At 42.3% G+C, this 15,438-nt stretch overlaps 2 protein-coding genes across 2 annotated transcripts; one reads left to right on the plus strand and one right to left on the minus strand.

Moving 5' to 3' along the window:
• Nucleotides 1-4,532: 4,532 nt before the first annotated feature.
• LOC124671108 (thioredoxin X, chloroplastic-like) lies at nt 4,533-6,101 on the minus strand. The gene is made up of 2 exons (XM_047207536.1): nt 5,796-6,101; nt 4,533-5,005 (listed from the first exon to the last, which is right to left on the minus strand). Exons 1-2 carry the CDS (start codon nt 6,099-6,101, stop codon nt 4,799-4,801), a joined length of 513 nt encoding a protein of 170 aa, XP_047063492.1. The 3' UTR covers nt 4,533-4,798.
• Nucleotides 6,102-10,757: 4,656 nt separating this feature from the next.
• On the plus strand, nt 10,758-11,770 carry LOC124676320 (protein CASPARIAN STRIP INTEGRITY FACTOR 1-like). The gene is made up of 3 exons (XM_047212402.1): nt 10,758-10,956; nt 11,163-11,215; nt 11,382-11,770. The coding sequence occupies exons 1-3, from the start codon at nt 10,875-10,877 to the stop codon at nt 11,520-11,522; spliced, it is 276 nt and encodes a 91-aa protein (XP_047068358.1). The 5' UTR covers nt 10,758-10,874; the 3' UTR covers nt 11,523-11,770.
• Nucleotides 11,771-15,438: the final 3,668 nt, after the last annotated feature.

Consider the following 15,438-nt stretch of genomic DNA (forward strand, 5'->3'; position numbering starts at 1 on the left):
GTTGTTCAGTTGTAATGTTTGTCTAATCTGACTAATCTGACATACACTGTCCATTCTGTACAGGAAAAAACACTTATTAATTGACATTGCTTCATAAATCATATACTCCTGAATTAGTGTACATCTTCATGAAAGCCTTTCATAGACAATGAAAAACCATACATACTCCTCATCATGTAGGTAATTACAGACTGGAGCTCATGGAGGGAAACGGAACTCTTCAATATGCAAAAAAGTGCAGCTCAAGCCAATGCCATTTGGCATCCTCGGAAGTGTGAACAATATGAGACTTGATCCTACAGACCGCAGGTGATGATGTTAAGAGGTTAAGTCCTTTACAGACTGCACAAGATGATGTTAAGCAACACTTGAGGTCTCCAAGAGAGGTTCAATGCAATTATTGAAATTGGCTTTGTCTGTTGCACCTTCTCTTTGGCTCCCTGGCTCCTCCCACCCTTCTTGAAGAGAAACAATGCCGGGAGACCGTAAACCTTGTACTTTCTAATAATTTGAGGATTTGCATCATGATCGATCTTGACAGTTTTTAATATCTCATATTCCTGTTTCACGGAAGAAAAGAAGTCAACTATCAGAGCTGATAGATTTGAATTAAAATGACCGAGTTCCTCCAAAGTACTTGATTTCAGTGATTGCTGAACCATACAGAACATGTCTTATGCATCTAGATGTAGTTGTATTCTAGTGATGTAGTTGTATTCCAGTGATATGAAGCCACTTCACCCTTTGCAATAAAGAAAATTTTGTTATTCAATCCTGTCGACTTGCTGCTTGGCCCTAAAAGATGATTCTGTTTTAGTTATGGCTTGTGTTCTATCCAAATAAATGAGTAGATTTTATGGCTTACAGTGAAGGTGAAGAGACATACAATGACTATGGATATATTTTCAGTTATGTTGTTGAAAAACAGAGATGTAACATACATAGAAGAGTAGAAGATCACTTACTTATTTAGGTTCTGCACCTTAACCTGAATCTGCATTGGATGGCAATTGTGTTGAAATTACCTAACTGAATTGCAGGAAGGCTCTTATATTTAGTATTTACATCAAACATTGTCAAAGACCCTGCTAATTGCTTGGCTTCCATGCAGGCTGAGGTGGTGGTTATGGGAGGTAGACGACGACAGAGGAGATGGCAGTGGGCCAACATTCGCACTTTTTCTGTCGTGTGTGTATGCATTTTCTTCATCGTTCGCTGCATCATTGATAATTTCACGTATATACAATGAATAGTGTGATCATTTTCCTCTGTATGGTAAAGAAATCTATACGGCGCTGACCACATACTGAAACTTTTATTGCATGGCACCTTAGGAAATTACGCTTTCTACTCTTTTTTTTGTATCTGCTTCCAAGAGGATTAGTCTATTGCGCACTTCTTGTTCCTTATGTGAGTTTGTAAGGCATTCATGCAATGCTCTGAAATCCAGAGGATTCTGCTGCAGCAACTCAAAACAATGAAAGGTTGGCATGTGAGATGTACATAAATGCATTAGTGCTCAAAACTAAGTTTTTACTGGGTTAATATCTTGTTCTTGAGTTGTTCGTCTGATTTTTGTTTTTTTGCTTGATCACCCAGTGTTTCAAATGATGAGTCCGAGAAAAAGCATCATAATTCAAACACTGATATGTTGTTCAAGCTTCCAATATTACTCCTCTGCGTATATCATGAATTCATGATAGCATAATGCTAGTAACTTTTTTTAATGAACAATGGCAAGGCGTAGCACCGGGCATAGACCAGGGTGTGATTCTGTTTTAGTTATGGATTGTATTGTACCCCCTCCATCCCACAGTCTAAGACTTTTTGCCAAGCTGCCCAAACGTCTTATATTGTGGGACGGAGGGAGTATTTTGGAGCACTAGGCATTATATTTCAAAGTTATGAAATTGCTGGTGCTAAGTAAGGAGTTCTCTTTTGGTCCAATGTATGGAGTCGCTCAGTCATGTAGATTTGTTGTCAAGTACGAAGTACTACCTCTGTCCGGATTTAATTGACGTCATTATGTTCATTAGCCTTCTTCCCCCACGTCAATTAAATAGGAACGGAGGGAGTAGTTGTTAGTATACTTCTGCACCTTCGCGTTTCAGGTAACTTTCCACCTTAATTGCCGCTCAACTTTTCCGAAGTGAATTGTGTTTACTTTCTGTTTATCATATGCTGTCAATGGACCTGCCACCGTGGGTGCTCAAATGCAGGGTTTTATTGGCATGGATTCAATGCGACAAAAGCTGGACATGGAAAGGTTGTGCGGCAACAGGTGTGCACACCATACTGCTATGGAGGTCTGGGTGTACTGTGTACGCGACCAAGAGGTGCTTAACGATATATTAAGGATCCATTGGAGGTGGCTTGAGAACGACGGCTCCCTCAGATCTTGGCAAGGTGACGATTTTGTGGTTTCAAAAGAAGCAGAAGAGATGGCTAGAACAGCAATCCAATGCACAGGAAACAGGGAGAGAACAAGCTTCTGGTTCCCCCGCAAGGGCAAAGCCCAGCGCAGATAGCCCCAGCCCTACTCCCTTTCATTTGGGCAAAAGGAGGAAAGAAAAGAACAGTTGCCGAGGCACTTACAGAGCACAGATGGATTGCTGATTTACGAGGAGAGCTGTCAGTACAGCGGTGATTGAATACATTAGCCTATGGAATTTGATCCAAGCTGCTCCAACTCTGCGGATGAAGTAGACACATCCAGACGGAGACTGACTGCAAATGACACTTATATTGCAGCATCGGCGTACAAAGCTTTTTTATACGGAAGAACAACAGCAGACTATGCTCAACTGATATGGGAAAATACAGTTCCACTCAAAGAAAAAAATCGTCATGTGGCTGGTGATGAGCAATAGATGCTGCACATCGGATCGGCTGCATAAAAGGGCACTACAACACTGGCCGGCTTGTGTTTTGTGTGATCAGACATTGGAGTCCATTGGCCACCTCATGGTACAGTGCCCCTTCTCAAAAGAGTTCTGGTGGTTTTTCAGTTAGGCAAAAGGGTTTAGCAATCTGATGCCAAGTGGGGATGAGTTGGTTAGAGCATGGTGTGTTTCTTTGAGATCAAAATGTCCAAAATCGAGGTGGAAAGAGACAGGGATGTGGGCAATCGGCTAATCGCTGGTATGGGTAAGCTATGGCTAGAGTGGAATAACAGAACCTCGACAGGGTTAATGCTAGCCTGCAGCAGGTGGTTCAGCTAACCAAAGAATAACTTGACCTATGGCATGCTAGCAGGCAGAGAGTAGAATGTAGGGAGTAGACTCTCTAGTTTATGAGGTGGAGATGTGTGGAATGGGCGTGTATAACCTCTGTAATCTGCAAACTCTCTTTCTAATCTTAATGGAACGACAAGCAACAGTCGTTGCCTGTTCTCAAAAAAATGGAACCTCTTGATTTATCTTGAGATTTAAGTGCATTTGCCTATTGTTTCCGGTGAACCCTTGGATCTCTTGTTTTGCTCAAGACAGGTGCATGATGCTGTAGCGGGTCAGTGGCAGAACTGTCGATGAGAAAAAAAAAGGAGGAAAACAAGCCCATTCTGGTGGGTGGAAAAGAAACAACAAAATAGATGAAAATGAGTTGGAGGGGGTTCCTATGGGAGGACAAAGAAGCTTGACATTATTTTTTGTAAATGAGTAAATGCTTCTAGAAGTTTTAAAACAATGAATCTATGTATTTCTCTGTAAGGACTGCTAGTAGCCTGTAAAACTGTATGTTGTATCATGATAAGATCAACTGAGAGGTGCTTGTTGTGCACCAGCTTTCATTGCATAGATAGCAAGAAAATAACTGATTCTCAATAGGCTACGAGCAATCAATGAACTAATCGTTGATTGGGTTAAGCTGGTCTGGAATTATTACCAGGAAGAAGTACCTCATTCTGTGTGGTTCCACATGGTGGAGAGACATACTGAAACTGGTCGAAAACTATAGAGATATCTGCAGTCTCTATTGGATCAGGTGACAGCCACGTTTTGGGCAGATAAGTGGAGAGAAAATAGTTCGCAGGAATCCTTTCCTAGATTATTTTCTTTTGCTCTTTATAAGAAAATTTCTGTGAAGGAAGTGCTTGGTATTGCAGACATTACCCAGCTTTTCTACTTGCATCTGTCGAACCAAGCTTTTCAAGAGCTGCAGTAGGTTCAGAATATAATGATTGTCCACAGTGATTCTGGTCAAGATAGTTGGCAAACTATTTTCTCTCACATTTGGAAGAGTAAATGTCTGTTGAGAATAAAGGTCTTTGCCTGGCATTTAGTGAGTGACCGTCTAAACACCAGGCATATGCGTAGAAGGAGAAATCGGAATGTCACCAATATTTATACCTGTGTATTATGCCCAACAGGAGCAACAGAGGACTGCACATTGGGGACAATGATATACTATTGAAGGAGTTGTGAATGAAGTCACAAGAGATTTTAACAAGCCTTTCTTCAAATAACCGTCGATAGTTGTTCATCATTGATACCACAGGCTGTTCAGTCTAATGTGACAAACAACTATCCATTCTGTACATGACAAAACCATTATTAGTTGGCCTTGCTTAACAATCGAATAGGTGTACATCCTCATGATAGCCCTTCATACACGCTATTTTATCACCTTAGACAATGAAAACCATACATAGTCATGCTCGTGTTGGTAATTACAGACTGGAGCTCATGGATGGGAAAAAACTCTTCAACATGCAAGATGTGCAGCTCAAGCCAATGCCATTTGGCATCCTCTCAAGTGCGAACTGTGTGAGATTCGGTCCTACAGACTGCAACCGATGACGCTAAGCAACATTTGAGGTCTCCAAGAGAGGTTCAATGTAATCCTTGAACTTGGTTTTGTTTATCGCGCCTTCTCTTCGGCTCCCTGGCACCTCCTGCCCGTTCTTGAAGAGTATCAACGCCGGAAGACCGTAAACCTTGTATTTTTCAATGATTTGAGGGTTTGCATCATGGTCGATCTTGACAATCTTTAATCTCCCCTCATATTCCTGTTTCGTAGAAGAAAAAGTCAACTGTCAAAGCTGGTGATTCGAATTAAAATAACAGAATTTTCTTCCCAAATTCTTTAAGATCTCAATGCCTGCTAACCATACAGAAAATTTCGCATGTATCCTTAATTCACATTTTGTTTGGGAAAGGAAGCGATGAGTGATTTATGTGCATTAAGCAGCTGGTTTTCATACAGAGTACATCAGTACACATTTCTCGAATGATGAGAGTTTATCGATGATAGGTGAAAAATGCCAATGTTTGGAGCTAGCTGCAAATTTGGTCTTCCAATCGTCCATTTAACTTCCGTTTTCATTTTAGATTGCGTCCATGGGGTTATAGCATGAATCTAATCCTTGAGGCTATGGTTGATTTTATGCAATCAACACAAGCAAGCTGACCTATGTGATGTACTTGCTGTAGTTGTTAGCAAGTTGGGCTATTGCAAAATGGACAACTCAAACCACAAACACAGTGCTAGGCTGCTAGCTGTTAACTGTTGATTTCCCGTTGTTTCAGCTAAATCCAGGCATTCGATAAATCGGTGAGAGGCCAGGTTGCTGGTAACTGTTGAATTTCCTTCCTTTTACTAAAACGGAGTTCACGCACTCACCGTTCACACATCTTGCCAATGATTCACAGCTACCATCGACACTAACCCAGCTGCTGCCTGATTCCACAACAGTTACTATTATGTAGCTGAAGTTACACAGCAGCTGCTACCTCCACTGTAGCAGCTGCTGGAACATGAGAAAGCAAGTTGGGAAGGAAGCGGCCGGCCGTACGTACCTCGGAGGCCCAGTCAACGACGGGCGCGACGAGGCGGCAGGGCCCGCACCAGTCGGCGACGAAGTCGACGAGCACGGGCAGCTCCGACTGCAGCACCTCCGCCTCGAACTCGCCGTCCCCCACGAGCTTCACGGCCGCGCGGCACCGGACGCTCGCGCGCGCGGGCGCGAGGGCGAGGGCGAGCCGACGCGCCACCGGCGCGGGCGCGGGCGCGCGGCGGCAGAGGATGGCCGGCAGGCCGGGGAAGCGTCGGGAGGGCGAACGGAGGGGAGCGGGCGCGAGGGTGGTGCTCGGCGCGGACGCCATTAGAGGGAGGAGAGCAGCACGATGGCGATGAGGTGTAGGGAATCTTCCGGAAGGAAGGAAGGTGCCACTTGGCCACCGGTTTAATTGAGATTTTGTTTGTGAGGCGCGGAATTCAGCCCACGGCTTTCGGCCTGGTCTATCCGTTTCGCATTTTCTTGTGGCCCATGTATAACACGCTGACCACACGTCAGTTTCTCTGTCAAGACTCAACACAGTCCCTAGAACAAACACAAGAGGGTGGAAACCTACTTTTGATCTTGGATGCATATGCTCCTGCTATCAGGAAAACAATATTTAAAAAATCGAACAAAAAAATCGTCTCAAGGATAGTTGAGCGAGTCCCATTTCCGCCTCGAGGGTAACTGAGTTGGGGAAGTAAACTGCTCAAAGTGCATGCCTATACCCCCTAGTGCTTTCGTGTGTTTGTTGACAACACTCGAATATTTTACCGTGTGCTAAGTGTGCAGGTACTCTTAACCGAATGCATCATGGTCGGTGACCCCCAAAATCGAGAATATCGAAGCTGCAGAGTGACAGGTCTTCCTGCTTTGTGTGGGTTGCGAACAATGGTACGAGAGAAAATGCTCAAATCTCCTTGTTGCTCGGAGTGCTATGGCGGAGATTTCGACCGTACCAGGTTGAAATTTCTGCGTAGAATCTCCAGGCCCCCTCAGACCCAAACTTGACATCTTGAAGATGGGAAAGTTGTTTGAAACTTCCGCCCTGGGGGAGGAGACTCCGACCTTCGGGTGATTCCAGGCCCAGAGACTCTGCCCCTAGAACCTATATGTCTCTCTTGATATTGTCTGAAGTCGACCATAACTAGGTTTCACCATAACTAGGAATGAATAAAAATATTTATTTCAATTGTAATCCATAACTAGGTTTCACCATGTCCCCAAAAACTAAGGGATCTACTCACACATATAGGTAGGAGACACCATCACAACAATGAAATGTATCAAATACATATCAAGAAATAAATTCTTGTTCAGATCTACACCAAAGTATAAGAAATACAACAAGACGAGGAGGATTGATGGTGATGGTGGTGTTGATGTAGCTGATGGTGATGGAGATGATGCCCAAAGCCTCTTGGATCCGAGTAGCATCGAGGATTGGTGCTCTTCTGCTAGTTTTCCATTCATATCCCTTCCGGAGGTGAAGTTTATGTGTTTCCTGGTGTCTACGAATGTCAGATCTCTCCGCTGTTTGCATGCGGTAAAACTATTTGAAGAGACGAAGGAGGTCGAGGGTGGTACGATTGCGCAAGAGAAATGCTTGGTACTAAATGTGAATTCAGCTCTTCTTTTGCCACCTTGCACATGTTTCAGACCCATATCGTTCGTCAACAAGACAAATGTGTCTATTGAGGGAAACCCATATTTCATTTTTCTTTTTAAGAAAACGAGATGAATCTGTTCTTTGGTGATTTGGGGAAAGAATACTCAAGGAATGAGCTCTGACCTTCTTACCGAGAACGTGGAGACTTACCTCTCACACTAAAGTACTCCATCTGTTTCATAAAACATGTCAAATATTTGTCTAAATTTAAATGCATCTAGACACTAAGTAGTATCTACATGCATTCGAGACAAATCTCAAATATTTTTCTTGGGCGGTGCGAGTACATAATACGAGAACATATCTAGTGACACCTCACCTTACAGGGAAATATCTAGTGATACGACAAATCACATGATACCATGATACCACTTTATAAAATTTAAATTGTAAGTGTCAAATTTTTGAAACAAATTTGTGGTTGTTGACAAGATGTGTGTGTACAATGTCTAGATTTTCAATAGCCAAATTTAAAATACACCAAGAGAAACAAAAAAGACAAATCCTGTGTGGATTTTGTATTTTTGTCTATGCTTGATTTCTCATTTTTGTTTCTCTTGGGCTATTTTGAATTTGGCTATGAAAGTTATAGGGCATGTAGACACACATCTTGTGAACACCCAAAATTTTGGTTTTTAATTTTTTGACATTTAAAATTAAATTTTGAAGACTGATCTCACACCTTATTTGATACCATGATACCAGTCTTCAAAATTAACTTATTTGATACCATGATACCAGCCTTCAAAATTAACTCATTTGATACCATGATACTAGTCTTCAAAATTTAAATTTTAAATGTCAACAAATTCAAAATTAAATTTTTGGGTGTTCACAAGATGTGTGTTCACCTTATTTGATACCATGTAAGTTGTGGCATCACTAGATATTTCCCCAATACGAGAGTGTATCGCTACATAATACGATACTGTCCATGTCCATCAATAATCCATCAAATTTTTATGATTTGGTTAGCTAAGTGCTGTTAAAAAAGTTTTTTTTTTTGCGAATCTACTGTTAAAAAAGTTCAGTACTGCCCCAAAATAGATCAATTCCACGGTCAGTATCGCTTCAATGTTGAGCACCAAACGCTTTGAGCGCTCCCGTATTCATCTCTGCTAAGTGGAGACCCCCTGCTAAGTGCTAACCGCTCCATAGACGTGTCCTTCGTTCCTCCTATACACAGAGGAGACTGACGACGTCGTGCACCACGCTCCTTCCGCGTAACTGGTTCCTCACCGCTCCCAGCGCGGTCACGACGCCGCCATCGATCCTCCTCGAGCTCGGGATCATCTGCACGGATCCATCCACGCATTGCTGCTACAACCTGCTTTACTATCTTCGCGCGCTGCCGAATTTGGCCGCAAGGTCTCTCTGTTTGGCTCAAGGCATGTGTCTGAACAATCATAGCTCCATGCCTCCATCTATGGACCGCACCACAACAAGTCAACAAGGATTTCCTCACCAAGGTTGGCCCGAAGTAGTTGCATATTCATTAGTTTCTTACATGCGGATTGCACCGGCTTGTTCGATGTAATGTTTGTAGCCGACACTGGAAGACGATTTGAGTTAAAAGTTGAAGCTGGGAACCAATATTGACCTATATTTGTCAGCGGCAAGCAGGAGATTCCTTAGGGCCCTGGTACACGCAGGTTGTTTTGTTAGACATGAAAAGACACTTGGCCTATTTGTCTTTTATTGTGCTCTGCTGCCATTGATCAGAGTTGTAGTCGCTAGACAAGTTTCTCTTGATGGCTTGTAAATTATATAGTGATACTGAAATTTGCACCATGTATATATACATATATATATATACTATATCTTTTAACATTTATAATATGGAACTATTATTGCTATGTAAGTCTGGTTGCAATGACCTTTGAAGTTTTGTTATTTTGAGGGAAATCATATGTTTAAAGTTAGACGTGCATTGCACTTGCTTGATTACCATAATACTAGGAAGAGAGAAAGAAAAAAACACCTTTCATCCTATCATGCAGCTCAGCCGATCCCATTCAGTGCGTCTAAAACTGTGAGGTCCAAATCTTCAAACCCCACACGTCGATCCTGCTCACACTCAACCATCTTCTGGTACAAAGATGCATGGATCCGAGGAGGGAGCAAAGAAAAGTAAATCGAAAGCACGGTGCTCGCTTTGTCACTGCCAACTACCATCGCGAAAGTGTAGCATTTGATTTGTCTAATTAGTGTCCACTAGCCCGTAAAGGCAGCATCTAATCTGTAGTACTTTGTATGCTCATAGTGGAGCTCTGACTTTGTGCTCCACTACTGGCTCCCGATGACAGTAGGTTTGCCTGGTGCTTTCTATCTGGGTATCATCAGGGGCACTATCTCTTCAGACTCAACCAAGTAACTCTAGCACCTCACAGTTTTCTTCTGGTATGCGTGCATGTCAGTGCGGAGCGTTATGTCGGCATATTTTCACTTTGATGCCACTGCCATTGCTGCACATTTTAGGTGTTCCATTGGCATGGTGATGGAATATGCTAACTAACTGAAAGCATGATGACGAAGATAGGACATGCCTGAGCACTGTCTATTGTCCAGTGTCCACCCAAGAGTGGTCCACATACCCTGATCAATGGGATGCACTATCTTACTGTGTATACTTCATTTGAGGCTATTTTCTGTTTCTAGCGTTGTGTTGCCTGCTTTTGATCTCGTGATTACGACAAAGGGGCCGGGAAAGAAACATTATATTATCAAGGATGAGCTTACCTTTAGTACGAGCTAAAGTTGAATTGCTTGCTTTGGTCTCTAGAACCGATTTTGGTAGCACCAGTGGTGTATTCAGAAAGAGCGGCGAGGCTTATTGCATATGAAATTTGGTGCGCCTTCTTTTCAGCACATGGTGTCCACTTAAAACCAACATTTACCTTAAGTAGCAACGTAAATGTTGCCACATGGTAGTCCATCTTGCAAATATGACTAACTTGTAACTATGCTTGCCAGCAACAACTGGCACTAACCAGAGACAAAAACCACATAATTAGATAGTCATTTCCCTATAACTGTAAAGCAAATAAGTCATTTGTCATGTTGCACTTGTCAGCTACTGCCTGTTAATAAGCACCACCCTGAAAATAAGCAACATGCTACAGACTATATGCATATATGGTAACCACCCATCCTGAAAATTCCATACGGAAAACTGGTGGACGCTCCACTTCTGCCCCAGGCAAAAACAAAAAGTATAAAAAAAACTGCACGTAAAGGAATTTGTTCAGTGCAAGTGGGATCGCATCTGTCTCACGAGGATTTCCTAACTGCCAGTTATATATTCTGCTATCTCCGCCAAAGAAGAGGGCAGGAAGAGGCCTCCGCTTCAGCTGGTCTAACGTTGTTCATGACATTTACATGTTTCACTGAGAGTGAAGGAGACCGTATGCACTGCGTGAGTAACCAGAAATGGGGATGCAACTGAGGCCCTGGAAAGCGGCCACTCTCTTAGCTCTCTTCTTGGCCTTGCTGCTCTCGACTTCGTCGGCAGGTTCGTGTGACAGTATAGTTATTTATTCTTACAAATTGTTTTTCGATGAAAAGCTAGAGTTCTCGATGACCATGCTTCAAGCTTTGCCCATCAGCATGCACACGTAGATCCTGATTCCTGAGAAGACAGAGGCACTGCTGCCGTCAGTCATGACAAGACAGAGGCACTTATCTGGGTTTTTACAAGATCTGGTTCTGTTCTTTCAGGGAGACATGGGAGCTTCATGGTGGATCAAGAATCTATAGGTCAGCAAGGAGAGGTAAGAAGTCATGTGCATGTACACACACGCGAGCGCGCACACACAGACATACAATTACCTAGTGTGATCTCCAGTACGATCACTTGATTTCTTTCTCTACTGGTTTTTTTTTTTTTTTGACAAAATTTCTCTACTGGTTGCTTACATTTCCTGGAACAAACTGCAGGGCCGACCAGTAGCTAGCCAGGGGGAAGCCCTGGCAGAAGTGCATGCCCGGATGCTCAAAGAAGTCACGACCAGTGACTACGGCAGTTACGACCCAACCCCGTCCATGGAGAAGCCCCATTTCAAGCTCATCCCCAACTAATCACAAGATAATCTGTCCAAGTCCATATGAATTTGATGTATAGAACTATAGATACATATTGAGGAATTCTTAGCTTTGCTATCATGAAAACTGATAATTAGTAAGTTAATGTAGACGTGACATAGAGCTTCTTCTGCTTAGTCAAAATGAGTGTATATGCAAGTTTTTTTTTCTACGTGATTTTAACATTCTCTATGTAACATAATTGTTTGTATTCACTGGAATCACTCAATTACGATTTACTTATATACTATTGTTTTAAAAAAGAAAAAGCTCATTATCTTCTGACCTCTACATCTAAATGGTACACACAATGTTGGATGTTTTGTCGATTATGTGTACATCTAAATGGTACACACAATGTTGGATGTTTTGACTGCAATTGCAGGGGTGGTGGGAGCAGTAGTTGCATGGTGGTCGAGCAACTGTCTGATGGGCACCACGGGCTCTTTGTCTCATCGTTTGTACTATGTCAATTTAGCACATTGATAGTAGAGCCCGTAGTTATAGCCTAGAGAGTAGGCGAGGCAGCAAAAAAAAATCCAACAAACCTCAGTGTCAATTTTTGACTATTTATCCTACAATTAGCAGGGTCTTTGACAAAGTTTGATGTAGATACAAAATATAAGAACCTTCTTGCAATTCAGTTAGGTAATTTCAACACAATTCCTATCCAATGCACATTCAGGTTAAGGTGCAGAACCTAAATAAGTAAGAAATTCTAATCTTCTATATATTACTCTGTTTTTCAACACCATAACTGAACAAATATCCATAGCTAGTGTATGTCTTTACCTTTTAGCGCCAAGCAGCAAGTCGACATGATTGAATAGTAATATACATTTTATTTATTTCAAAGGGAAAGGTGGCTTCTTACCACTGGAATACAGTTATATCATGAATACCTTTTTTACCTTAGAAATGTCTATGCGATATAACTATTTCATCAACTCGCCTTTAATAGGTGACATAAGAATTCTTAAAACATGAACCAGACGTTATGTATATCCAGCATGCAAGATTCAAGATTAAATGATAAAAGATAAAAATAATCAATACAGAATTATCTCCATAGCCTTTAAGCAACAATACATACTTTGGATCATTGATGTTGGACAGCTAGATTCTCTAGTTTACATAATTGAACCATTGTTTCAGCAGTTCAAGGTAAAGGATCAGTTTGAGCCTTCTCAAATATGTTTGCCCGATCATCTAGTACTGTAGCCAGAGGAGAATTTCTTTCGCTTATCTTCACCAAATTTAGTAACCAATTGTACTTAAAGTGCATCACATCCAATCTGATGGAAACAAGTAATTCAAGACCATGAGTTCAGTAAGGAAATCCAGTAAGAAAATCCAAGACAGTGAATTCGTAATACATTTTCCGAACGCAAGATGCAAATTACAGTAAACACCACTTCTTATTTTAGGGTATCATCTAAGCAATTATGTAGGATAGATGTTTGTAGATCACCAGCCAGATTCTTAAACTTTATTAACAAACTTTCATGAGATCCACGTTAGTAAAAGAAAGGGAAATCCAGTTTGTTGTTCGAGTTGTATGTCTTACAACAGTAAAGATTCAAGTGAGCATAACAAGTAGAACAAACTGCAAAAATGCTTGCGAAAAAACAAACTATAGAAATTATGTGATGAGCCAGGTTGTGAAGATACCATCAATAACATGCTTAGATTGCATAGAACATAAGGATTCGATTCTTGACATGAGCTTGTGACTCCTTTCTGAATTAATATGGAAGATAGATGGACAATGGAAAGACCAAACTCTTTGATCATTCGAGAAATGTGCACAGATGTACTCTATTTAAGCAATCAGCTAAATCATGAACACAAATCACTCCTCTCTTTTGATTCAAACAAAAACTAATTAGGGGCACATCAGAAATATTCTGTATGCTTCAACAGGCTATAGCCGGCTATTTAAAACTTTGCTCATATCTCAAAGAATATTGAGGGAAGTCTGTTAATTTAATTCGTATCACCAGCTCGGATAGTTGAGTTTTTTACTTCTATGAATCAGGAAGATGAGAGGAGGTTAAGATTGTCAAGATAGATCATAATGCAAATCCTAAAATAACTGAAAACTACAAGGTTTATGGTCTCCAGGCATTTATTCTCTTCAAGAATAGGCAGGAGGTGCCAGGGAGCAGAAGAGAAGGTGCAATAAACAAAGCCAAGTTCAAGCACTACATTGAGCCTCTCTTGGAGACCTCAAATGTTGAATAACATCATTGCCTGCAGTCCGTAGGACCAAATCTCATATGTTTCACACCTCAGCGGATGCCAAATGGCATTGGCTTGAGCTGCACATGTTGCATATGAAGAGTTTTTCCCCCTATGAGCCCCAGTCTGCAATTACCTACCTCGATCAGGACTATGTATGGTTTCCACTGTCGATGGAAAAATTGCATATATGAAGGGCTATCATGAGGATGTACATTTATTCAGTTGCTAAGCAAGGTCAACTAATAATTGTTTATTCTGTACAGAATGGATAGTTGTTTGGCACATTAGACGAACATGACTATTGAGCAACATGTGGTTTCAGTGATGAACTTCCATGTTCTATTGTGGGTCAATGATAAATTGATATGTACCTCTTCCACCTGTTGGATAGTGCATAAGTCCATCCAGTAAACCTCCATCCGCTCACATCCAAACAGTCTCGGATAATGGAAGCAACCTTTCAGGCAAAAAAACAAGCCCGGTGCATATTGAAGAGTTTTTTTCCCCTATGAGCTGCATTCCGTAAGTACGTACACGATCAGGACTATGTATGGTTTTCATTGTCTATGGGAAGAAATAGCATGTATGAAGGGCTATCACGAGGATGTACACTTAATTCGATTGTTAAGCAAACCCAATTAATAATGGTTTTGTCCTGTACAGAATGGATAGTTTTGTTTTTGCGAGAAAGAACAGATAGTTGTCTGTCACATCAGACGAACATGACAATTGAGTAACCTGTGGTTTCAGTGATGAACTTCCATGTTCTGTTGCGGGTCAATGATAATGTACTTCTTACCTGTTGGGTCATGCATGAGTCTATCCAGTAAAACTCCATCCACCTCCGTTTGTAGTGTGAAGCCTTTCAGGTCAAAAAACAAGCCTGGTGCTTCCATATTGAAAATGTGCATTTTCCATTACGGTTCACGCTGTGCAGGCCTGGTTACTCTGGCATGGACTCCAACCAGCTAGACCCAGACCCACGCAGCTTCATGAGTCATGACTTGTTTGTCACCCATGAGCCCTCTCAACCTTCCAGCACCGTTCCAGTTGTGCCTACCAGCAAGCGTCCTGGACAGCAAGAGGTATGTCGAGGGATCTTCCTTCTCGAGCGCGAGCGCGTGCTCTGCAGCTCGCTTCGCTGCGACCTCATCGCCATGGAGCTGACAAGCACTGAGCAACGCCTGCCAGACCAGAACTCCAGGGCGGAATGGCATCCGCGATATCAGCTCTTCAGCCTCTTGGATATGGCCTGCTTTTCCAAGGAGATCGACCATGCAGGCGTAGTGGTCCTCGCCGGGCTTGACACACCAACTTGTCTTCCATTGCCTGAAGTATATCGAAGCTTCATCTACAAACCCCGCCTTGGCTGCAAGTGGAATGAAAACAGAGGAATGTGACTTGGTTAGGTGCGACGACTCCCAAGATCATGTCATCAAACACCTGCACGGCCTCCCGAGCCTGGCCGTTCCGCGCGAAGCCCATGATCATGGCCGTCCAGAACGGAGTGTTCTCCTAGTTTGATGGCATAGCCATGGATCTTGCTGCTTTCCCTCAGACTAGTGAGGATTGCGCAGGCATTGGCTGCCGCTGCAAACATGTAGTTGTTTGGCACAGTTCTGTCCAGCATCATGGGACCGAGGACTCCGACGGCCTTAATTAGCAGGCT

Source organism: Lolium rigidum, chromosome 7, assembly GCF_022539505.1.
Source record: "Lolium rigidum isolate FL_2022 chromosome 7, APGP_CSIRO_Lrig_0.1, whole genome shotgun sequence".
NCBI classification, from domain to species: Eukaryota; Viridiplantae; Streptophyta; class Magnoliopsida; order Poales; family Poaceae; genus Lolium; species Lolium rigidum.